The sequence below is a fragment of the Eschrichtius robustus genome, chromosome 6 (assembly GCF_028021215.1).
Source record: "Eschrichtius robustus isolate mEscRob2 chromosome 6, mEscRob2.pri, whole genome shotgun sequence".
In the NCBI taxonomy this organism is placed as follows: Eukaryota; Metazoa; Chordata; class Mammalia; order Artiodactyla; family Eschrichtiidae; genus Eschrichtius; species Eschrichtius robustus.
In genome coordinates this window covers 19826349-19852917 of record NC_090829.1, presented here as the reverse complement: position 1 = coordinate 19852917, position 26569 = coordinate 19826349, and the positions used below count along the sequence as shown (strand labels likewise).

Below are 26569 nucleotides of genomic sequence, written 5' to 3'. Positions count from 1 at the left end.
AATAATAGAGTTAGATTTAACCAGAGCTGGAATTTCACCAGGCAAGGATGACAAAGCCAAAGGAATGGGTCAGCTGAGTTGAGGGTATATGCAAAGTTGAGATTATAATGACAGGCCTATTGAAGACCAACGAAAAAGCGGTAGAATTAATGGAATGCAGGTAACAGGGGGATTGAAGAAGGCTTGTAGGTGTTCGGGTAGTAGAAGGAGTGGTTTGGGAGGACAGAATGTGGTGACCAGAATGTGTAAAATTGAGATTATGAAAGGGTTTTAGCTTTTTGTAAGGTCAAGGTCTCGGAAATAACCATGGGGACAAACACCTCAGGGGAGCACAGAGGATATGATCATTGGGGAAGTCTAGAGTTTTAGAAAAATTGTCTACATAGGTAATGAAATTTCCATAAATTATCACAGAAATAGTGTTAGAAAAAGTGAACATGAGCTAGGAGCTAAAATCTTAAAGAAATGAGGGGGAATGATCCGGGGGATCTACAGATGACTACAAGGTAGAGTCTGATGAGATTCAGAGCTGGAATGTTTAGAGAAAAGGGCAGAGAGGGGTCTGAAAAGAGCAATGAGGAGCAATTCTCTGTCTCCACTTCTAGGCCTAGAGATATGAGGGATATGGGAAGAAAAAGAGCCACCAGCTGAGAAGATTGCAGGAGAAAGCTGAGGAAAAGGGTGTCAAGAAGTGAAAAGCCTGGTTTCAGTCTAAACAAAAAGATGAAGGAAATGTTCAGACAAGAGGGTGAGGATAACAGAAACCCAGTGAAAGGAGCGGGAGAGAGGCAAGGGATCTGGATAGAAAAGTAAATGGACAGAGACACATGGGCATGAGGAAGGACCCTAGAGTCTTGGGCTTCTTGTGGTAGTTAATGTAAACAGAGATAAAGAGCTTAATCCTGATGACCTCAAGGGAAAGAGGAATGAGGCTGTAATAATGGGGGAGGTGGGGGTGAAGGGAATTTGGGGGCTTTTTCACTCTTGCCAACAACAGTGTGGATGTGGGGGAGGGACAGTTTGATCTAGGCACTAATTTACCCCTGAAATAGGACAAATACTGGAGTTTCTTCCTCCCTCCTGCCCACAGAGGCCAAAAGGTTAAGAGAGTGTCTGATGATCTGTCCTTTCAAGACGTGGCTTCACACTCACTTCAAAACACTTAAACCCTTTTAAATTACTCTGTAGCTTCCGGTAGCTGGAAGGGATTGTACACACAGTGATCCTCCATCCTCCCAACCGATCCAGTGAATGTGCCAAGCAGCCAGCTAAAGCTCAGGGTACAGCCTGTGCCCATGAAGGAGAGCAGTGCTAGCCAGGGTCACACTATGACCTCTGCCTTTTGGCACAAGGCTTCAAACAAATGACCTAGAAAGCCCTCGAAACCTAGCTCTAAACTCACTGTACCCATTCAAAGCTGCAGAAGCCACCACAAATGTATAGATTAAAAACCTGTTACATTTTTATGCTGAATAGCACCTCTCCAAATTATATTATGTAAAAATGTACATGAATCCCTTCAAGCAGAAAGTTTGTATACACCAAATTTGTGAATTAGTATTTAGAATTTAGTAGAGCTGAATGTACATATATACGAACAGGTACTAAACATTAAAGAAAGAAGAGAAGCTTGTAACAAATTTCTTCTTGAAGGAAAACAGAAACAGGTAATGAGTTGCATTCCACTGTGGAGAACTATTATGTGGAAGCAATTTCCCTTTTATTAGGGTGACCATTTGTGATGTCTCCCCTTGAGTGAAGACTGGTTGTAGTGACTTGATTCTAGCAAGCAGAAAGCAGTGGAGGTGATAGTATGTCACTGCAGAGCTCTCCCTCTCTCTGTGTCCATGTCTGTGTCTGTCTGTCTGTCCCTCCCTCCCTCCGTCAAAAGCCAGCTTCCATCTTGTAAGTTGCCCTATGGAGAGCCCCACATGGCATGGAACTAAGGGGAGCCCCTGGCCAAGAGCCAGCAAGAGATTGAGGCCCTCAGTTCAACAGCCCACATGGAACTAAATCCTGCCAATAATCCTGTGAGTGAGCTTGGAAATGGATTCTCCCTCAACTGAGCCTTGAAACGCGGCTCCTGTTGACACCCTGACTGCAACCTCACAAGGAATTCTGGGGCAGAGGCATTAGCTAAGCCACATCTGAATTCCTGACCTACAGAAACTGTGAGATATTAAATGTTGTTTTAAGCAGCTAAGTAATTTGTTACATAACAATAAACAGACAATGAATATACCTTCAAATTTATCATCCAAACCAGGATAATTTTAAGACTGAAAGAGGGCACTGCTAATACTTGTCACAGAATAACACACATAAATGAAGAGTGTTGGAGACAAACCGGGCTATATGCTCGCCCTACCTTTTATTCCTCTTTAATGGCACAAAAGAAAAGAGGAAAAACTTAGAGATAGCTCAGAAAACTGGTCAGACATACTGAAAAAGCAAACCAGAACAATCTCTCATTGCCCTTCTGAATAAACTACGCATGATTGGGGTCAATTAAAACCCTGCCTTTTGAAAAAAATTCTTCGGGAAAGGTTCTGAATGCCAAATTATTAAGTCCCAGACTTGCCACGAATGGGATTTAACTCAAAGAATAGAAGGAGTAAATGTGTTCAACTGAAGTTTTAAAACCTGAAGTGAAACAATGGGTTTATTAAACAATGAAGAGTGAGGGTTTAAGTGTTAATAAGAAAATATCAAACTATTTTATTTCATTAAAATCTTGCTCTATGTGTATTTCATTAAAGTAGTATGTTCTTTATTTCTACCATATTCAGGCATTGAATGGTAGAAAGAATATATGACTTGGCATCAGAAGATGGGTTTGAAACCTAGTTCTACCACTTGGTAGCTCTGTGACATAGGGCAAAAATAAAATTTTGAGACTGTTTCTTCAAGTATAAAATGGTAACGTTACCACATAGCTCAGAGCGTGGATCAAATGAGATAACACACAAGAAAAACCCCTGTAAACTGTAAATGAACCATATAAACACTGATTTCAGGAAAAGCCTATTTTTGTATAAAAAATATAATTACCTTAACAAATGTACTAATGCTCTTCTCAGTTATTTATAGTCATATTCATGATTAAAGCCTAATTATTCAGACATACCTTTCCTCACCTGATAGCAGCTTTTTTCTCAGAGCAAGCTAAGTACTTAGCAAGAAATAAATATGCATTTGACTGCTGACCTTAAAAATCTAAACTTTCATTACTTGAGATTTAAAATAACTGTTAAAAATATGTAAGGTAATCCTTAGTGCACCTTTTATTACTAACTTTCATTATAACTGTAGACTATAACCATGGACTCAGACAATATAAAATCACAGTTACGAATACCAATATATAGTTCAAGGAGTAATTTTTTTTTTTTTTTGGCTGCACCTTGGCATGAGGGATCTTGGTTCCCTGACCAGGGATCGAACCCGTGCCCTCTGCAGGGGAAGCACGGAGTCTTAACCACTGTACTGCCAGGGAAGTCGCAAGGAATAATCAATTTATAGTGTTCTCGTTCCCATACACCAACTCAGAAAGAAAAGGTAGACAGAATAGAAATATTTTTATAATACCTGACACTTGTTTAGTATGTTACAGTTTACAAAGTATTTTCATATCTATTTTCTCATTTAATTCATGTGTTCTTTAGAAATTGAAATATTACAAATCTCATTGGGGAATTCTGACCCCTGAGAAATGAATGTTTAAACTAGTTGTTGCCATATTAATCAAAATTTCATGTGTCAATTATTCCACAAACTACTAGGAACTTCAAGATAAAATTGTTCATAATGTTGATCATTCAGCATTGTCAGGGAAAATCCTGATTTAGGAAAGAGATGAAAGGAGCACAACCCAAAAAAATAGAATGTTTGAGCTCTATAAAGCTTCAGTTTAAAACCTATTTCATGCTGAAATTCAACATGTGAATATCTTTAATTTACTAGGTGCTGGTAACAGAGTTAAGATAGAGTCCCTTACCCTCAACTCATTCACAGCACAGAAAGGAAACAGATAGGTAAGTAAGTTACAGTTGTCACTTCTAACACAGGATAACTGTAACCATAAAAGTGAACACAAGATAAAAAGAAAGCTGAAGATACAATTAACTGAAGTTAAGGGTGGAATGGGAGGTGGTATCTAAGCAGCAAGGATGATTAATCTGAAAGACTAATATTATTTTGCTAGGTGAAATGGGGAGGAAAAAAAAGATAAGGACTCTAGGCAGAGAGCACAGCACATACAAAAGAGTTCTGAAGCAATGTGGTGTGTTTGAGAAACGCAATTTAGTATTATAGTGATATAGTATACACTTGGGAATACAAAACAAAGCTAAAGTGTACTCTTTAATTCAGTCAACAAATATTTAGACAGCTATGCAGGCACTGTTCTAGGCAAGAACCAAAAAAAGCCCAACTTTGCAGAGCTTACATTTCAGCAAGGGGAGAAAGATAAAAAGCAATAAACATTATAAATAAACGATATAGAATATTATAGAGCTATACATGCTATATGGGGGGGAAATGTTTAATAGCACATTTTATTTCCATCTCCTTTTACTATACACTGCACAAGCTGCGGGGAGGGAGAAGTGCAGGAGAGAAAGAGGGAAGTGTACTAATACACGCCCCCCCCCTCCCCCAGAGAACCCCATACGCTCAGCATCTCAGTAGTTCTAAACACGGACAGCACTACTGCCTAAGATACATTCTTTAAATCTATAGAAGTGATTTTGGGTTGTCAAAATGACAATAGGTGCTATTGATATCTAGTGGGCAAGGGCTAAGGATGCTAGATGTCCTGCAGTGAGTGGGACAACAGGCCCACACCCGAAAAGACTTTCCACTATGCAGTCAGGTAGGAAAATAAACTTTAATTACCTGAGCCTAGAATCTAACTCCATTTTACATATTTTTTGTTTACATATAAACAAAAAATGCGTTTCGCATCATTTTACTATACCATTTTCCAAGAATGCAACTCCCATATGAATATAGGAAAGGGTGTACTTTGTCTTGTTAGGAACTTTATCAAAATTGTTCATTTCAGAAAAATCACATCAAAAACAGTATCACTTATTGTATTTAAGTAACCATCACATCATACCTATATCACTCTATCTTATAGCAGTCATATTTACAGCTAAACTACCCTTATTTTGCAAATATATCACTATTTTATTACTTCTTTCTAGTACCTGAGTCTTTACTCATTTAAATAATAAAAATTAGTTTCCTGCTCTTTCTCCCTTAACACAGCTGAGGCATTATGCCAACTCTTAAAAATTTACATGTAAGAGCAGTTATCTATGAATTTCACTCCAGGAGAGCCAAGGAGGTGCTTCAAAATACGTTTTAAGAAGGGGGTGTGGAGTCTAGCAGAGTTGAGAACCACTAACTGAAACAGCTCTTAACATTCCAGTCAGCTGGGAGCTCCAGAACCTCTTCTCCACCCCAAACAATTTGAAACCAAGATTTGATTTTCTGATGCCTCCAACTCTCAGTCCAAACAAATGCTTCCTCCTGTCACTTTGACAATTTTCTGAAATGCCAAATAACTGTACTGCTTAGATCAGTCACAGATTCACAATTATTCCATTTAAAGTCCAGGAACTAGAGAATTTTTTCCTAACTTTGAGGGGAAAAAATAACTACCTCCCTCTGGAACAATACAAAAAAGGATAATATAACAAAGACTGACCTTTTCCTTGCAGATGGCTATCATGCCCTATGTATTAAAAAATTCCTACATGCCTCCAAAAGGAAGAAAAATTAGAAGAAAATGCCTAAGTAAACCCCAAATTTTGTGGATATTTTGATTTTTCTCTTCTTTTACTTTTTTGTCTTCTAGTAAACTTCTGGCCCCATTAGGACTCAATCAGATTCTCATTCAATTTTTGCAGACCCATCACACAGTATTTTTTAAACTATTTTTACCTTTACATTTTTTTTTTATTATGGGATTCATTCTTTGGTGATTCTAGAGGTTTGCAGCATCCTTCCTCCCAAAATTCACCAAAGCCCTGCTTTTCTGCAGTCTCTAGCAACTTTGGGAAGTTTATAAAATGGCACTTCAGTTTGGCTGGGTCCCATCAGTGCAGAATGTAACATACTTATGACAACCAAAATTCCTAGAATATAATGTTTCAATCTCATAAACACAAATATGAAAATACTGAAATATATAATTTTAAACTTAATCTACTTGGATAAGAAGCAGCCCTGACCTCTCAATAAGTAATTAAGACTGAAAATCCGATTTTACATGTTAAGAGAACTTATTTTAAAATAAATAGCAAATAAATCAGTACTCATATAAAGTTTGAAAATAAAATTCTAAAATGTAAGGCTGTGCACACAAATTTTTCCTCTATGTGTTTGGAAATCTGACTACGACACTTCATAGACAACAGTATATGACAGTGGACAGGTCAGTTTCTCTGGTTCTCAGTTTTCATCAACAAAAAACAGACAAGGACAAACTAAAGATTATCTGCAGGCTTCTTTCAGGCAAAGATTCCATAATTTTACTTACACAAAGGGGGATTTTTCTTTTCATAACAGGAAAACCAGAGCACAGTTAGATTAAAAGGAATATGAAGAGTAGCCTCTACTTTTTCAGTACTGAGTTTTTAGTGTAATAAAATATTATTATAGCCCTTGTATATTGTATCAACATGCTATAAAGATGCTTAGGTGGTCTCAAGAACTGGAAGCAATTTAGCATTCATGCTTCTTTCTAATCAGGTACTGCAATGTTTATCCTTTTAAAGTATGGTACAAATCACAAAGAGCTATTTGGGTCTAGATGATTTGTAAGGTTCTTTCTCACTATTAAATTCTATTCATTTACTCTTCAATGTAGACAAGAATGTCTGAAGACTGAGGACCAAGAAGAGATCCCTCTGGACAGAGTAAGTTGACCATGTAAGGATTTATCGTGCAAAATAACAGAATCTGGAAGTCCAAGGGAGCAAGAACCTTCTATGGGACATTAGAGTGACAAGGATTGTGAGGAGTTTTATAAAGACTGAGATATTCTCTGGGTTGGCAAAGGTTCATTTAGATGTCTTCCAAAATGATAAGATAGCCCAGGAAATCCGCTAGGATGCATTCAAATGCCTACCTCTTAATCCTGACATAACAGAGTGAGGCTATTCAGACACGGGTGTGATGTTGTCCTTGACTATAAGAATAGTTTAAATTATTCTTCAAGACTGCAATCATGTAATGACTTTGAAATCCAGGGTACCATCTTTCATGGTATACCTCAGAGGTGGTACAGTCCAGACAGGCTAGCTGCCTTCTGATTTTTTTTTTTTTTTTAAAAAGGCTTTATTTGCTTCAGATTCTTAGAGGCAGTAAACACCCTTGCCTCGGAGCTATCCATGGTGCTTGACTCATACTCAGCCCATCACTTCCAGCAATTAATTGGTGCATTAGCTTTCCGACCATAGTACCACTCAGGATCTGCCTGACCCATCATCCACATTGTGGCCTGTGACTATTATGCCAGTATCACGGGCCACTTGTAATTTCTGTCTATTCCACTTTGCCTATGCCCAGATCCACAAGTGCCTTACTTTGTCCTGGCTTAGATCTCTCATCTAGCTCTGCCTCCCAGGCCTGCTATACCATCTGCTACACAAAGCCCTTTCTGTATATACAGTACACCTTGGGGAAGATCACTGGCATAATCTGGGCAAAAGATTACAGTTCTTCAGAGCCAAATCCCCCACATGATACCTTACGTGAGTTTTAAAACCTTGTTGTTACAATTTTTACCCTTCCAAAATGATTTAAAATGAGTTTTAAATTTTGCTCTATGTTTTTGTGACTGACTTTGGAATGAATAAAGAATAGGAACTATTAACTCAAGATTTATGTGTGGGTTTCAGGGAATCTATGAGCCCCTTGAAATTACGTGATTCTTTAGGCAGACGCATGTTTTTCTGGGGAAGATGGTGTTGAGCCTCTTACCCTTAAAAGGTTAAGAACTCGGTCAATGTGCTGATGACTCCCAATAATAATCATCTCCCCAGGTTTAAGCACTAGACCTCTATATCTGTGGTTTAATAAGTATATTTGGTCTTTCTCCCAGTTCCTGGCACAGAGGTCCTGAAACCCTTGAAATTTCCTGGGTGATATGAATGTCTTTACTTATTCATAAGGAACATCTTTCAAGAGTTTTGCTAATGAACGATTGGGCTGGGGCCCCTAGATAGCCTCAAGATGGGACTGGTTACCCAAAAGACCAAGTGATTAGAGGGCTGGAACTTTCAGTCCCATCCACCAATCTCTGGGAAGTGGAAGAGTGGGAGGCTGGAGACTAACGTTCTATAAAAACTCCTGAATAAAACGTGATTAAGTTTCCAGGTAAGTGAATGGATCCACCTGCCAGGAGGGTGGTGCACCCCAGTTCCACATGGACAGAAGTTCCTGCACTTGGGGCCTTTCTGGATCTTGCCCTATGTACCTCTTCACCTGGCTGTTCATCTCTATCTTTTATAATAAACTGGTAAACATAAGTAAATGTTTTGCTGAGCTTTGTGAACCATTCTGACAAATGACTGAATTTGAGGAGGGAGCAGTGGGAACCCCTGATTTATAACTGGTCAGTCAGAGGACAGGAGAACAACCTGGACTTGCAACTGCTGTCTGAAGTGGGGGCAGTCTTGCAGGACTTAACCTGTGGAATCTGATACTATCTCCAATTAAATAGTGTCAGAATTGAGTTAAATTGTAGGACACCCAGCTAGTATCCACAGAGAACTAGAGAACTGCTTGGTGGTGTGGAAAACATTCCAGAATATCCAGCTGCCTACTGGACACCTCTAAATGAATTCCCAGAAAACACTTCAAACTCAGCATGTCCAAAACGAATCTCATTTTTCCTCCTTACTCCTCTAACATGTTCCGCTCCTAATCCTCACCATCTCAGTAGAGGATACCACCTAGATATAAAACTAAAAATCTTGTCAATCATGCCTGATCATGATTTTGACTCTTTCCTTTTCCTCATTCCCCTTATCCAATCAGTCACATCTTACAACTTTTTGAAAGCCTAATAAATTCTTAAAACACTCCAGAAACAAAAGAATCATGTGTTCTCTAATCATTTTGCAGGTGATAAAGATCTCCAAATATTAATAGATTCTATAGGCTGGAAACTCTTCCCACTGGACCATAACTTTTCATTTTTAACAGAAAGCATAACACTGTCTCATCATTCCCCTTCCCCCAATAACTGTTTTATGAATATGCCAGAGAATGTAGCTAACTCTTTATTCTTCTGAGTTTATGAAATGAGATCAAAACAGTTTTCTTCTACCAAAGTGACAAGTGGGGGCTGTTTCTGCAAAACAGCTCTTATTTGGAATACTTTTCATTCCTAGCTAAACAGTCCTAAGGATCATAGCACTACAGCTCAGTGAAGGCAGCTGCTCTCCAGTTTCCAGAAGATAACAGAAATCTTCCTTTGCCAATAAATCCATATCTTTACCTAGAAGCCAACATAAGACACTGCAAAACAGTTGCCAAATCAGAAATCAAAAAGATACAAGTCAGAGTAACTGAAATTCCTGGCTCCTGGTACTATTTTAAAATTCTTGATGAGAATGGGAGGAGATAAGAAGGTTAGATATAGATATCCAAATGAAACTGAAGACCTTACCTAACTCTTGGTAAAGCTTAAAAGACTTCCTGAGCATTCGTTGTCTGAATTCAGGTGGCAATCTTTCCTTAAAAAGATAGAAGATGTCCAGAAACATACGATGAGCATCTCCCATTCTTCACACATTGCCATTAAAGATTAGGAAGTTCATACTGATTTTCTTTTAGGACCACCTCCTGACATACCCTGTGCTTACTGGTGTTTTGTAGAGAAAACAAAAGGGAAACTTTAAAACGTGCTTACAAGATTTTACTTTGCATTTACTACTAAAAACCAAGAGAGGGCAAATTCATACTTATAGGATAGTTGAGCTTAACCTCACAGAAAAAAATTTTTTAACTCTTGTCAGTTGTCCATGTAAGAGAGCAAATCACTATGCACCTGAAGACCAACAAATGCTTATAATCATCAAGAACAGAACAAAATCAAGGAATATCCAGACTTGGAATACCCTATACAGTTCAAATAACTGCTCATCAAATAGGCATAATGGCACTGGGAAAAAAACGTAATGAAGGCCTTAGCTGTCTGTGCCAGCCTACAGTATGATTCAAAGGCATTTTATTATCTTGTCTCTCTCGAATCACTACTAACTGACCAAAGTATAGTGTAATCATCCTCTTAACAGGGTCTTTCAAAAAGCATAAATTTTCATCTTAAGTCTGTTACCAATTTTTTAAAAAATAGGTCATACTTTTGGTGTTATGTCTAAGAATTCTTTACCAAGCCCAAGGTTCTGCAAATTTTGTTTATTCTAAAAGTTTTATATTTTACAATTAAATCTACGATCCATTTTGAATTAATTTTTGTACAAGGTGTGAAATTAAGATCAAAGTTCATTTTTTAACCTATGTTTAAGGGGATGAAAAGATAAGCTACAGACTGGGAGAAAATACTTGCAAAGCACCCATCTGACCAAGGACTCACATCTAGAATATATAAAGAGCTTTCAAAACTCTACAGTAAAAAAACAAACAGTCCAATTAGAAAGTGGGCAAAAGGACATGAAAACATATTTCACTATAATATTTTATTCATATTTCACTAAAATATTTTATTCATATTTCAATAAAATATGGATGGCAAGTAAGTAATGAAAATATTTTTGACATTACTAATCATTTCAGAAATGTAAATTGAGACCATGATGAGATATCACTATATATCTATTAGAACAGCTAAAATAAAAAATAATGACATACCAAATTGCTGGTGAGCATACAAAGAAACTGGATCTCTCAAACATTACTGGTGGGAATGTAAAATGGTACAGCCACTTTGGAAAAGTTTGTCAGTTTCTTTAAGAATTAAACATACATTTACCATACTACCTAGCAATTGCACTACTGGGCATTTATCTCAGAGATACAAAAAGTTATGTCCACACAAAAGCCTGTACATGTTTGTTCATAGCAGGTTATAACAGCCAAAAACTGGAAATGCCCAAAATTTCTAACAGGTGACCAGTTAAGCAAACTATCTTTCAAACATCCGTAATATATATCCATACCACAGGATACTACTCATCAGTAAAAAGGAAGAAACTACTGATACATACAACAGCTTGAATGGATCTCCAGGGCATTACACTGAGTGACAAAAGCCAATCTCAAAAGGTCACACGCTGTATGACTCCATTTATGTAACATTATAGAAAATAACAAAATCATGGAGATGGAGAAGAGATTAGTTGTCACCAGGGGTTAGAGACAGTGGGTGTGGGGCAGCAGGTAGGTGTGACTACAAAGAAGTAGCATGAGGGAGATCTCGACTATGGCATTACAGAACTGTATACATATTTATACCAATATCAGTTTTGTGGTTTTGATATTGTACTATAGTTATATAAAATGTGACCAAACGGGGGAACTGGGTACAGTATACACAGGGATCTCTCTGTATTATCTTTGCAACTTCTTGTGAATCTGTAATTATCTCAAAATAGAAAGTTAAAAAAAATGCAATCAATGTAAAATCACCCAAAAGTTTGGGAAACATGGGAAAATTTATAAATTTGTTGAAAACAGTGATGTTGTAACGCTAAATGCAAATTCAAGAGGGATAGGGGTGATCATGGTGTAGCTTAGAAAGACACCTGGAGATTTTGTCCAACTCCTCCAAATAAATAGTTCAATCAAATATTTATTGAGAATCTAATATATGAAAGACATAGTGCTATAAAGAGTAGTTGGGTTAAGAAGAAGAAAAGGTCAAGCACTTACCTCTGAATTAATTTACTCTCTAAGAAGATAAAACAGAATAATTATTAACAGCCTCAGGGCCACTGCAAAAGCAGTTCCCTTTGCCTGGAATGCTCTTCTGTTTTTCTAGTTAGTTCTTACTTGTCCTTGAACTCTTAGCTCATTGTCACTTCTTTAGGGAAACCTTCCTTAGCTCTCATTGCTCTCCATGTTAGAACACGTTCCCCTATTACATGCTTGTACAGCACCCTATATTTTTCATTCATAACACTAATCACCATTCACAAAAAACTGTGTGACATTTTGATGTCTATTTTCCCCATCAGGCTAATCTCCAAGAAGGCAGAGACAGTCTAGGTAGCTCACCACTGTTTTCCCAAACCCAATGCCATGCCTGGCAAATGACAGAAGCTCAAAATATGTTACATGAATAAACCTATACAAAGCTATAATTCATATGTGCAAATGAGCAGGCAGACAACAAGAGTTACTGGGGTTTGTAAGAACCCAAGATCACTTCAACTTGAGAAAGCCAGTTTATATGGGATAGGAGGTTCATGCAGAGGATAAAGAATCTTATATCCAAAGCTGAATATGAACATCAGCCTTTCAGCAACAGGAACCCACTGAAGAATTGAAACAGGGAACTGGTGCATCCGATGTGCTGTATAGGGAAATAAATGCGGAGAACTGAATTCAACTAAGAGGATAAGACACTAGAGGCAGTAAAAATAACTGCAAGGAACTGTGGTAATGCAGGCACAAAATGATAAGTTCTGGAATGAGAGGGTGGTCATGGGAAAAGACAGATGTGAGAAACACTGAGAATGAAGAGCCAACAGAACTTAAGGACTGATTAGCTATAGGGGCCTGAAAGGGGGAAGAGTCAATGATGATTCAAGTGCTTTAACAGTGGGTGATCCATGAAAGATAATACCATTAACAGAAATGGGAAGTCAGGACTAAGTTCTCTTAGGAAAAGGAACGTGCTTTGTTGGAAAGTGATGGGTAACATCCACACAACTGAAGACGTGAGACTAGATGGAGAACAATCAAGGCTGACAATGTAGATGTGTAAGCTGATTATAGTTAAGGTTATAAAAATGCATGAGATCTCTCAGAGAGGAGAAGGTATAAAGGGCCTTGAACGGAAATTCTTTAAAACCATTTGATCTGCCCCCGGTGTGAATTATGTTTCTCAGGTTATGGAGTCATTCAGACGGTGAGCTTCCTGAAGGCATAGCTGAGCTCAACTGTGCACTGGGTGTTGTACACAACTGGTGCAAAATAGTAGCCTATTAAAGGAACCAATTATTTTCAAGATAATTTCTGATGATTAATTCCTGTTCCACTTGCACTTTGTATTTCAAAAAGTGGTGCCCTAGGGAGAACTTTGAAAGGTACAGGCTTCACTTGAAATTATTATAATCAGTGAGTTTAGACAGTTTAAATCATTTATCCAAAGGTCTGATTTCCCAAGGCTCCAGAACTGAAGAACTGAAAGACCAGACTTTGGGACTGTGAAAACCTTAAAAAAGAAAAAAAGAGCCCCCAATGAGACTAGGGCTAAAGCAAATGCCCACTAGAAGTAGGGAATACTCTTCAAGAAGTTTTTGAATAAAGTAAAATAGGAAATATTATTTACTGAGGGAGTGAAAAAAAAAACCAAAAAATTTCAGTTGTATACTACATGGGTTGACAACGTACAAAAACTAAAGAAGCTTCAAGTGAAATGAAGGATAAGCTAGATAATTAAAGGGAATTGAGAACAGTCAAGATGCATACTTAAAAAAAAACAACAAAAAGCTCATGAGGGAAAGTCATTGGCCTGCTCTCCCACAAAATGTTCCTAGGTGTCAGTCAGAGGTGGAGTAACAAGCTAAGTCAATGCTTAGGTGAGCAGTATTTCCCCAGCTACAGTTTAAAAATAAGAAAAGGGACTACTGAAATGGATCAGAGGACAAATTTGTGTACAGCTCCCACCCCACCCCACCCAAATAAATCAAGGTGGAATATGCCACAATGCTCTAACCGTGACCTGCAGCAAATGTCCTAAGTGCTTCCAGATACGTGAGTGTGTTTGTGGGAGAAGTCAGGGAAGAGAAACCCGTTGGAGCCACAGACTCAAGGAACCTGACAAGGCATCTATAATCCAACCATCCTCTCAGTATCAGACTGACTTCCACGATAAGTCTAAAAGATGGTCAACCAGTCTTTGCCTGCTTGTTTCCAACAACAGCAAATGGACCACTGGTAAACTGACCATTCTCAGAGCTGGACAGCTCTCATTTGTTGCAAAACCCTTCTAAGTCATCTCCTAGTAACTTTCACCCCGGTCCTTGGTTCTCTCAAGAGCAACACAGCGAAAGGTGAAAGCTTTGGTTTCATTTTAAAATTTAAGCGAACAAACTAGGTATTACTTCCTGGCATGTCAATACATTCCCTTCTTTCAATAGTAGGAAAACCTGATCTCTTTTTTCAACGTTTGACTCCCCGTGAAGGAAAAAGGAAGGCCAGTCACAGGTTCCTTTAGACTCAGGGCTGCGACCTCCGCAGCAGAGCGGAGAAAAGGGGCTTAAATAACCACATACACTAGGAGACGTTGCAGCTGATACGAAATTCCCGTTGCCAAGAAGCAAGCAGCTCTAGCCTGTGACCGGGTGCTGGGACGCGATAGAAGCCACACAGACCTGGCCTGGCAGCCCCGAGACAGTGGGGGCCAAGAAGCCTCCATCTCTTTTTGCCACAGCCGCGGAGGGCTGAGTGGGCGCTCACCCCCAGGCCAGCGGCAAGCCCGACGCCTCACACGGCAAAGCGCTCGGCCCCGGGAAAGCGGCATCGGTAAGAAGGCGGCTCGGTGAAACGCCTGGCAAAGCCCAAGCCGCGCCTCCCGGCCAGCTGCCCGTGTGTCCAACCACCCGGCCCGCCCGACGCTGTCCTGAGAACCTGCACCGGTGAGCGCTCCCGGAGTTGGAGACGTCTCGAGCTCGGCCGGGTCCCGTCTCTCCCGCCCGCCCACCCTCTCTCAACTCCCCTGCTTAAAGCTGAGCCGGAGGCCACCCCAAGGAGTGGTGCCCAGGAGGCACGCCGCGTTGGTGGTGAATGTTGCGGGCTGGGACCGAGCTCTCGGGCGGGCGGGCAGGCGAGCGGCTGCGGCCGGTCACTCACCGAAAGGACGCTCATGCGGATTGGGGTCTCCAACAGGCACGCCATCTTGAGCCTTCCCACCCGGCTGCAGCCGGCGCCGGCGCCGGGGCCGGCACTTTCGACAGCCGACTACTGGGCCAACCACAGTTACCTCTGCAGAAAGGCAGGCAGGTAGACGAGAACGGACCACGCTCTAGACACCGCTGAAGTACGGCCAGGGCCCGCAGAGGGAACAGCAAAGGGAAACCGCACCAGGGGCCTCCTTACGAATCGTCCTCTCAGAAACGGCAGCTACTCTCAGCCTGGGTGAGAGGTGGGAGCGCGCAGCAGTTTCCGCATGCGCAAAGAAGATCGGCCGGCCCCACCTGCGGCTCGCGGTGGGCGGAGCCTCAGGGGCGGAGTCTTGCTACAAGCGTCACAGATTGATTTATTGCAATTTCTTGAGCTCGCGTACTCATTCCGACAAACTGGTGTGTAGAGCCAAATACATAATTTGAAGTTCACTTTCACATTCATTATCTCACTCCTTCTTTGCACCAAACTCCTAGTGTCGTTATTATCTCCATTTTACAGATGGAGAAACTGTGATCTCAGAACCAAGTCTCCTGCCACCAGTAAGAGTGTTTCACGGTCCAACGTTGAAGTGTGACTTGTTTCAGCATTATCTGCCCGACCCGCTTATTCTAGTGTAGTGTTAAGAATAGATACTCCAGAGCCAGAACGCCTGAGTTTAATCCTTGCTACTTTCCGGAGCTGCATTACCTCGGCAAGTTACTTAAACTCCTATGCTTCAGTTTCCTCTTGTGTAAAATAAGGGGCTATGAAGATGGAAAATATAAAGCTCTTAGAACATAAGTGGAACGTAGAAAACGTTATATATGTGTTACCATTTCTGCAGCCTCTGAGTCAAGCAGAAAAAAATGGGGTCAAATATCTGAATAATTCACCCTAAAACCCTCTGATAATTGAGGCCAAATAAAAATATGCTTCTAATTCTATTTTCTGATTGATGAATTCAGCTCTCCCACTCCATTTGTGTGTTTGGGTGTATATGAACAAAACTGCCCTGGACTTGGCTGAACAGGTTTCAACTTCATGCTGCTCACAACCAGCAAGGCTTTCACAGGATGAGTGCAATGAACCTGTTATATTACTTGTCTTTCTGTCATTGCTATAGCCACTCCCTAATGCAGGTTGTTATTACCTCTCCCCTGGACTAGAGCAATTGTCTTCCAACTGATGTTGTAGCTAGCCTCTCCTTCACTTTACTCCTCACTGCTTTCCTATCTTCCCCCTGTACTTGGTTTCTGAATTTATTGTGGTACTAATCTCGCTTACCGGCCTGTGTCCCCTAACAAACTGTTGACTTTCTGGAAAGCAGTGATTTCATTGTAGATTTTCTTCCTGCTGCAGCACTATTTCCCAAACTTCGGTACTCTGCATACCACCCACACAATCTTTGCCAATCTGCACCCAGGTATTATTATTCAATATTTTTTCTTTAAAGCCAATTTCAACTGATTAAGTAATTTTAGCCTCATCCTAAATCATAATACTCTGTAAAATCAAGTGTGTTGTGCTCCTAATTTTTGTTCTAGTACACATTAACATAACAACTACAAAAATGTTCAAATGTCCATCCGTGTATCACCTAGAATCATGTCATGTACTACATACCACAACAGAGCAGAGCATAACCCTTATACAGAGTGTACAGAGGTATCAACTAAATTTTCAGTTGACATTTGTATGATATAGAGTTGTTGCAGCTGTATTTGATCCACATTTCATTAATTAGCTCATGCAATACATCCTCCAGGTGCCCCTCCCCTAAGTATAGCTTAGGTGACCCCTCCCTCATGTCTTCACGCATCATTCTGTTCTTGCCTCTAACATAGCATCTCCAACAATAGACTCTAACTTTTGGGGTAATATTTTACTTGTCTGTCTCCCCATTATACACTTCAGAGCAGGCACTAGGAATTTTATCTTCCAGGTCTTTTATCTCACTGCCTAGCATAGACTACTCACTTAGTAAAGGTTTGTTGAATGAATTTTTGACTTAGTTTGGGCACCCCCAAAGGCAGATCCTGGGACAATGATTTGGGTGCAAGTAGTTTATTTGTAAAGTGTTTCCATGGAACAGAATTGATGGATCAGCCACAGTGAGAAAAGAAAGAAGAAAAAGTCAATATAAGGGTCCATTGTTGAAGTCACTGCTTATTCCCTAAGGGCCCATGAAAAACATACAGCATGCCCCACTCCCTAGATATCCATCTTGAGGTTGGAGTATTAACCCACCACTCCCATCCTATATTAGTTGAGGGTTTCCCCGTAGCTTTTAATTCCCTACCCTCCTGGATTGTACCTGTGCACAGAACAAAGAGGGCTTCCTTAACCTGATGCAGAAAAGCAGAATCTGCAGGCTCTCTTTTGGGGTAGGATACAGGCAGCATGCATCTGAACTTGCAGCAGAACCATCATTACAGCTGTGGCTGAAATCAGAGTGAGGAGGGGCTAGGGAACATGACTCAAAGCATCCAGGCTTTTCCGTTTTATTTCCAGAAAACTGACATAGCCATTTTACAGGAAAGAAGCATTGATTAGCAAAGTTCTAAGCTTGGGATCAGGAATCCCATTTCTAGTTCAAATTTTGCTACTAAATAATCTTAGGTACATCCTTCAAACCTAAATAATGAGTAGAAATTGAGGGTAATAAAAAAAATTGATTCAGCCTCCACGTAACAGCAACAACAAAACTTTGGTGCAGTGGTGGAGAGCGGGAATAGCCGCACGGACTCCCCTGAAAACAGGAAGGAAATTTCTCCCCATCCTCCCCTATCTCAGAGCAGTATTAATTTCTGAAAAAATAATGACAACAAAGTGTGAGTTTAATAAAGAAAAAGTAGAAATACACAATCGAAAGTAAGTAGCAAGAAAGAAATCTGAAAAGTATTTATAAATATCTAAATGGAACTGCCAGGGTAGAGAAATAAAGCCATATTTTTGAAAGTAGAAACATACCTATGCAAAAAAAAAAAAAAAGGAAAGCTAAAAATGTAGAAAGATTCAAAACAAAAACTGAGTGATCCCAAAAGGAATTTAGAAGACCCTTTAAAAGATTTGAAAACAGAAGAGATTCTTTAAATAAATTAAAAAGGAAAATGGACTAACACTGGTGCAGAGGAGAAATAGTTCAGTTCAACAGACACTAACTGTGGGTTTACTGGTGCACACATTGTACTAGGGATTCAAAGTGGAATAAAGACATGGTTCCTGCCTTCAAGCAGACAAAAATGTGAGACTCTGAGACGTTTAATAATTTGCTCTCTCATACATAATCCTCTGGGACCTGATAGGACTCTCCCACATGGGATTACTGAGCACTCACTTAAGCAACCAGCCAATTAAGGAAAATCTACAAGGGCTTTGCAATGGGAAATAATGCATCCGTAATTCAGGTGCTTGGCGGGTGTAAAATGTGTATATGCATAAAGCAGAATTAGTAAGATGTTGAAAAAGTCTTCTATTAGAAACTACAGTAAAAAAAAAAAAAAAAGAAAATGCTCTTTTTATAACTGAATAATTGCTGTGGTCGAATTCCAACTTACAAATATAGAAGAAATGATGGAATTTGAAAACCACCCCTGGACAACCATATGAGTTATACTTGTTTGAGGCAAGAATCAACCATGGATGCTGAAACTAACTGGTGGGAATATGATGAGAAACGGAACCTCCCCACAAGTTACTAGTGATAGTAGAGAAACTTGGTAGACACCACTTTATTCAAGTGATTATAATTAATATCACCACTAATGGGATAAATAGACACCATGATATGATGCACTGAAAAGGACACAACATCAGTTCTGTGGTATTCCTGCCAAAAATGCATGGGGGTAATCATGAGGGAACATCAGGCAAACCTTGAGAAACACAACACATCTACATCCTTCAAAACTGGCCTGAAAGACAAAGAAAAGCTGAGGAGTTGCTATAGATTAAAAGAAAATAATGTAACATGACACTTATTAAATACAACTTGTGTTCTAGGATTGAATCCTGGAAAAATAAATTTCCCCTCTTGCTATATAGGACATCAAGGCGAAAGATGGCAAAATGTGAACAAACTCTGTAGATGAGGTATCATTGTTAATGTACCGATTTTGATAATTGTACTGTTGTTATAAAGAGAATACCTTTGTTCTTAGGAAACACAGAGTGAAGAATTTAGGTGTAAAAAACGGAGTCACTATGTATTAAACAATTGTTCTTCTTTAATAATGAGAAAGGGACTCATTTAGAGAATAAGAAGAAGAAGAGGACCAAGGATCCTGGAAATTAATTCATTCAATAAAATATATTTACTAGGTACCTACTATGTGCCAGGCACGGTGCTGGGGGGTGGTGGTATAATACAATTAGCAAGAGAGATACATTCCCTGTTATCACAGAGCTTTCAACAAAAGGGAAGAGAGGACTTCCCTGGTGGCACAGTGGTTAAGAATCCACCTGCCAATGCAGGGGACACGGATTCGAGCCCTGGTCCGGGAAGATCCCACATGCTGCGGAGCTGCTAAACCCGGGTACCACAACTACTGAGCCTGCGCTCTAGAGCCTGCGAGCCACAACTACTGAGCCCACGTGCTGCAACTACTGAAGCCTGCGTGCCTAGAACCCGTGCTCTGCAACAAGAGAAGCCACCACAATGAGAAGCCCACGCACTGCAACGAAGAGTAGCCCGCACTCGCTGCAACTAGAGAAAGCCCGCGAGCAGCAACGAAGACCCAACACAGCCATAAATAAATAAATAAATAAATTTATTTTTTAAAAAAAGGGAAGAGAGACAAGAGAACAAGTCATTAGAATGTAGGATGATACGTGAAAAGGTGTGGGGCAAAGGGAACATCTATGAGGGAACCTCATCAGGACTAAAGTCATAGGAAGTCTTTCTGTCTGGGGTGGCACCCAAGCTCTGACCTGAAGTGTCAACAGGAACAGACCAGGCAAAGCTCTGTGCGTTGCTCCACACAGAGCTTGGCTTGTCCAAAAACATTTGTGTAATGGAACAATTAAGACACCCCCTTCTCTGCACTTAGCTGTGGAAACACTGGCAGATCTTGCAAAATCAGTGCTAGGACAAGAGCTCCGATTATTTATAGGAAAAGAGACACTATAAAATCAGCAGGTCTTCAGATGGGTTGCCATCTTCTGGATTACCTGGGTACTAAAAGACAACTCCACACCCACCCCAAGCAAAGATGACCACATTAGGCAGATGAGTTTGAAAATGGAGACGTGAAGGTAACAATTCAGGCAAAGCAAATCCAATCTTCACCATTTACAATACCGGAATGGACTCTGGACGTCATCAAACCTATAAACAAGAGATATTGCTTGCTTTTTAACAAAAAATCTGATGAAATCAGAAAGTCCGAATGGAATGTCTGACAAGTTTAAAATTCAGAGGCTAGAGACACCATAGGACTCTTTTATCTCTCTGTGATGTTTGCCGCTCTTTACTTTTACCACCACAGACTTGCTCACTCTTTAGTTTTCCTGTAGAATGTGCTGCCATCAGGTGGTGGTAGGTGCCATAATCACCTAGTTCAATTATAAGATACGGATAGCAGGGATGGATGTTTTATCTTGATGTGTATAACATTTTATTTATAAACTGACTTGAAAACTCATTGCCCAGATATCTCCACAGCTCACTCCCTTATTTTTTATTTTTTATTTTTTAAAATAAGGTTTAATTTATTTATTTATGGCTGTGTTGGGTCTTCGTTTCTGTGCGAGGGCTTTCTCTAGTTGCGGCAAGTGGGGACCACTCTTCATCACGGTGCGCGGGCCTCTCACTATTGCAGCCTCTCTTGCTGCGGAGCACAGGCTCCAGACGCGCAGGCTCAGTAATTGTGGCTCACGGGCCCAGCTGCTCCGCGGCACGTGGGATCCTCCCAGACCAGGGCTCGAACCCGCGTCCCCTGCATTGGCAGGCAGACCCTCAACCACTGCGCCACCAGGGAAGCCCCACTCCCTTATTTAATGAAGGTTTCTGCTCAATATGTCACCCTATCAACATGGTCTTCCAGAACAATCCTATATTCATTAAGTACCCTACCCCCACCATGGCATTTCCAATCCCCTCACTCTGTTCTGTTTTAAATCATCCTTTTTTTTTTTAAAGATTTTTTTTGATGTAGACCATTTTTAATTTCTCTTTTTTCCCCCGCGCCCACCCCACCCCATTTTTTTAAAGAGACTTTATTTATTTATTTAGGCCACACCGCACGGCATGTGGGCTCTTAGCTCCCTGACCAGGGATCGAACGGCACCCCCTGCATTGGAAGATGAAGTCCTAACCACTGAACAGACAGGGAGGTCCCAATCATCATCTTTTTTTTTTTTTTAATTTTATTTATTTATTTATGGCTGTGTTGGGTCTTCGTTTCTGTGCGAGGGCTTTCTCTAGTTGCGGCAAGCGGCGGCCACTCTTCATTGCGGTGCGCTGGCCTCTCACTGTAGCGGCCTCTCTTGTTGCAGAGCACAGGCTCCAGACGCGCAGGCTCAGTAATTGTGGCTCACGGGCCCAGTTGCTCCGCGGCATGTGGGATCCTCCCAGACCAGGGCTTGAACCCGTGTCCCCTGCACTGGCAGGCAGACTCTCAACCACTGCGCCACCAGGGAAGCCCCCAGTCATCATCTTTTAAACACAGTTCTTCCTTCCTGTGTCATTTATGTTTGTTCAACTCTTATTTGGCTGGATTTCATTGTCAAGTAATATTTTTTCAAGAGGGGCTCATGGGTATTGTCTCCCTGGAGTACTTTCATGGTTGAAAACATCTTGCTTGTTGCCTTTTACTTGAATGACATCTTGGCTGGTACAACATACAGGAAAAAAGAACCCATTTTTTGTATTTTAAGCAAAAAGATTACAAAATTATTGGAAGGAATAAAGGGCAAACAGGGAGGGAATATTTCACTTGAGATCAGGAACAGTGAGAAATTCACCATCACTGAATGAACCTGGGGTGCTGAGCTGCCACCACCATTTCCAGAGCCGGAAGAGAAAAGCAACAGCTTTTACTTTTCTTCTACCTTCTAACCTCACACAAGTGTTTCTCATCTGCAAAACCCAATCCAGACCTCAGCCAGCAAGGGAGTCTAAGAAATGTATTGGGTTGGCCAAAAGATTCCTTCAGTTTTTTCCATAATATGGCTCTAGTAGCACTTAGTTGTCTTTAACTTCATTCAAAACAATTTTGTTAGACTGTATGTGACAGCTGTCATATCAGCGTGCATTAAAAAATAATATCAAAATCGGTGAATTTTTGTGTAACCATTTTAATATTGAAGATGGAAGAAAAAAAGAAACATTTTCAGAGCATATTATGCTTTATTATTTCAAGAAGGGTAAAAACACAACCAAAATGAAAAAAAAAATTTTTTGTGCAGTGTACGGAGAAGGTGCTGTGATCGATTGAACGTGTCAAAAGTGGTTTGCGAAGTTTCGTGCTGGAGATTTCTCGCTGGACGATGCTCCACGGTCAGGTAGACCAGTTGAAGTTGATAGCGATCAAATCGAGACATTAATTGAGAAAGATCAATGTTATACCACATGGGAGATAGCCGACATACTCAAAATATCCAAATCATGCGTTGAAAATCATTTGCACCATCTTGGTTATGTTAATCACTTTGATGTTTGGGTTCCACATAAGTTAAGTGAAAGAAATCTTCTTGACTGTATTTCCACATGTGATTCTCTACTGAAACATAATGAAAACGTTCCGTTTTTAAAACAAATTGTGGTGGGCGATGACAAGTGGATACTGTACAATAATGTGGAATGGAAGAGATCATGGGGCAAGCGAAATGAACCACCACCAACCACACCAAAGGCTGGTCTTCATCCAAAGAAGGTGATGTTGTCCATATGGTGGGATTGGAAGGGAGTCCTCTATTATGAGTTCCTTCCAGAAAACCAAACAAGTAATTCCAACAAGTACTGCTCCCAGTTAGACTAACTGAAAGCAGCACTCGACGAAAAGCGTCCAGAATTAGTCAACAGAAAACGCATAATTTTCCATCACGATAATGCAAGACCACATGTTTCTTTGATGACCAGGCAAAAGCTGTTACAGCTTGGCTGGGGAAGCTCTGATTCATCCACCATATTCACCAGACATTGCACCTTCGGATTTCCATTTATTTAGATCTTTACAAAATTCTCTTGATGGAAAAAAATTCAATTCCCTGGAAGACTGTAAAAGGCACTTGGAACAGTTCTTTGCTCAAAAAGATAAAATGTTTTGGGAAGAAGGAATTATGAGGTTGCCTGAAAAATGGCAGAAGGTAGGGGAACAAAAGGGTGAATATGTAGTTCAATAAAGTTCTTGGTGAAAATGAAAAATGTGTCTTTCATTTTTACTTAAAAACTGAAGGCACTTTTTGGCCAGCCCAATAGTTTCTTAGCTTCTAGCCCCTGCAATACATGGATGAGCAGATACATACGTTCCTAAATATTTCAGTGTGTGTTTCCTAAAAACAAGGAATTCCCTTATGTAACCACAGTAAAATGATCACAATCAGGAAATTAACACTGATACAATACTATCTAATTTACAGATCTTATTCAGATTTGGCAATTATCTTAATAATGTATTTTATAGCAACACATTGCATTCAGTTATCATGAATCTTCAGTATCATTTAATTTTTAATCTTTCTCAGTCTGTCCTTGTATTTCATGACCATTATAGATATATATTTAAAGACAGGCCAGTTATTTTAAAAAATTCTTTGTCTATTTCAATTTGTCTCCTATTTTTCAAGATTAGATTCAGGTTATGCATTTTTGGCAGGAATACCACAGAAGTAACGTATCAGGGGCACATGATGTGGATTTGTCCATTCCTAGTGAGATTAACTTTGATCACTCTGTTAAGTGGTGTCTGCCAGGTTTCTCTATGTAAAATCCTTATTTTTCTCTTTGTTAAAATTAGTATCTTTTGGAAAGATACTTTGAGATCATATAAATAGTCTCAAATAATAGATACATTGAGACAATGTAAGTATCCTATTACTCTTCAAAGTTTTCCCCAATTGTTTTAGCATTCATTAAAAATTCTTCCTTGTAACAAGTGATGTTGGTGATGATGATGATGATGATGATGGTTTATGGTGATTTCCTAACTCCAACTTTCCTTCTATACTTACCAATCAGCATTCTTGTGTAAATAAGACCTCTCTTTTCCTATTTATTTATTTATTTACTTACTTATTTATGTCAGGATGGAATAGTAGATTCCTACTTTATTCAATGGGCTAAAGTCTGTTACTATGATTGTGCATTTTGATGCTGACGTTGTTTCAGATTTGGCCAGTGGAAAAACCTTCACTCAATGTCCTTTTGATGTCTCAGATTCTTTGAGCACTTCCTTGTTTTCTGGCACAAGATGATCCACGCTCATTTTGTACTTTCTCTGTCTTGGAATCAACCATTTCAACAAGCAGACTTGATTTAGAGGAGAAAGATCTGGTTGTATCTAAGCAGTTTTAATTAACGCCTGCTCAGGTTCATCCCAGCGTATGCTCTTTTTAGCATATTTCCATAGTTGACATGTGGTTTCTGTTTTCATTTTGCTCATCGTTGTGTGCCTCTATCTAGATACTGTCTTTGCTCTGACAGAATCAGGGAATTCCTTTCCCACCCGATGAGAGGGACTTTCCTCATGGACCACACACACAATTGGAGAGGGTCTACCTGTTCAGTGAATGGCCCTTCATGTCTGCAAAAAGAATTTTCATTGTTCACACATCCGTTTTTCTCCCACAATCCTCCCATTTCACCTCATTCAGCATGGGAAGGAGTTGAGGCTATTGATTTAGTTTTATTCTCTCTGGATTTGAGAAAGGCAGTGAGAATTCTCAAGTTTATTAACATACCAGTATGACCTCTGGAAATGGGGTGTTGGTTGGGAATAGAGTTAAGAGCTAAGCCATGATGCACTTTTTCATCCCTATTCATAATCTTCTATTTCCTTCTTTGACCATGAGATTTTGAATGTTATGGCATTAAATTATTGTTTCCTATTGGTCACAAAAGAAGAAAATTCAAATTGACATATTAAAATTTTGTTGTAAAATCTACATGGAAATAACAAGAAGACACCATTGCATGCCTAACAACATGGTTAAAATTTAACAGACAGATAATACCAAGTGCTGTTGTGCACATGGAATAATTAGAACACTCATATTACATAGGAAAGTGTAAATTAGCACAACTGACACTATCTATTAAAGCTAAACATATACCTACTATGTTATCCAGAGATTCCATTCCTGAGCATAATCCAAGGGGGAAAAGTGTTATGTCCACCAAAAGATTTTACAAGAATGTGTATGGTGGCTTTATTCATAACAGCCCCAAGTTAGAAACAATCCAAATGTCCTTCAACAGAAAAATGGATACATGAACTGTGGTATGTTCACACGATGGAAAACAACACAGCAATAAGAAATAGTATACTATGGCTGTATCTATCTATAGTATAGTTGTTACTGAACCAAACTTGAGTCTGCTTACCTGCTCACCGTAAAGCCCAATCTACTGACCCCGGGGTGTGTTGAAGGAAAGTGCAGTGTTTATTGCAGAGCGCCAAGCCAGGAGTCCAGGTAGTTAGGGCGCAAAAGACCTGAACTCCCTGATGGCTTTCAGGGAAAGGTTTTTAAAGACAGGGTGAAGGAGGGGGTTGTGGGTGCGTGATCAGCTTGTGGACATTCTGACTGGTTGGTGGTGAGGTAACTGGGAGTCAACATCATCAACCTTCTGATTCCAACCAGTCTGGGGTCTCCGTGCTTGTGATCAGCATACAGTTAACTTCTTCCACCTGGTGGGAGTTTCAGTATCTGCAAAATAGCTCAAAGGATATGGTATGGCTCAGGGATCAAACCCGTGCCCCCTGTGTTGGAAGCACCGAGTCTTAACCACCGGACCGCCAGGAAATTCCCTGGCTCAGATTATTATCTATAGCCCTTGAGGAGGAACTAAAGGTCCTTGACTTTGTTTAATGGCTAAACTATTATTATTTTGTCTTGCTTGATTGTTTTCCTTTGCTTCTGCATTTTCTCACTTCTCTAATTAAGTTTATTCTTTGGAACTTGGAGAAGGCCTAGGCGGCTAGTTTTTCTACAAAGAGGCTGGTGGAGGACATTGTGGGTGGTGGGGGTGGTGGTCATCTGCCCTGCGAAGACCCCATAGGGTCCTCCTGCTCAGTTACATAGATTCGTGGATGAATCTCACAGATATTAAGTGAAAGAAGCCAGACACAAAAGAGTACATAATGTACACTGACATTTCTATGAAGTTTAAAAACAAGTAGAGCTAATCTACGGTGCTAGAGGTTAGACTAGAGTTTTTCTTTTGGGAGAATAGGCTTGGGAGGAAGCACAAGGGAGTCTTTTGGAATGCTAGAAATGTTTTATATCTTGATATGGGTGATTACATATGGAAAAATGCATC

At 40.0% G+C, this 26569-nt stretch overlaps 1 protein-coding gene across 3 annotated transcripts in view; it reads right to left on the bottom strand.

Moving 5' to 3' along the window:
• Positions 1–15323, bottom strand: part of ARMC8 (armadillo repeat containing 8) — a 103535-nt gene extending 88212 nt beyond the window's left edge. For all 3 annotated transcript variants that reach the window (XM_068545975.1, XM_068545977.1, XM_068545976.1), the window contains exon 1: positions 15058–15323. In XM_068545975.1, the coding sequence (XP_068402076.1) occupies positions 15058–15102 (45 nt within the window). In that variant the 5' untranslated portion in view covers positions 15103–15323. The remainder of the gene's footprint in view (positions 1–15057) is intronic.
• Positions 15324–26569: the final 11246 nt, after the last annotated feature.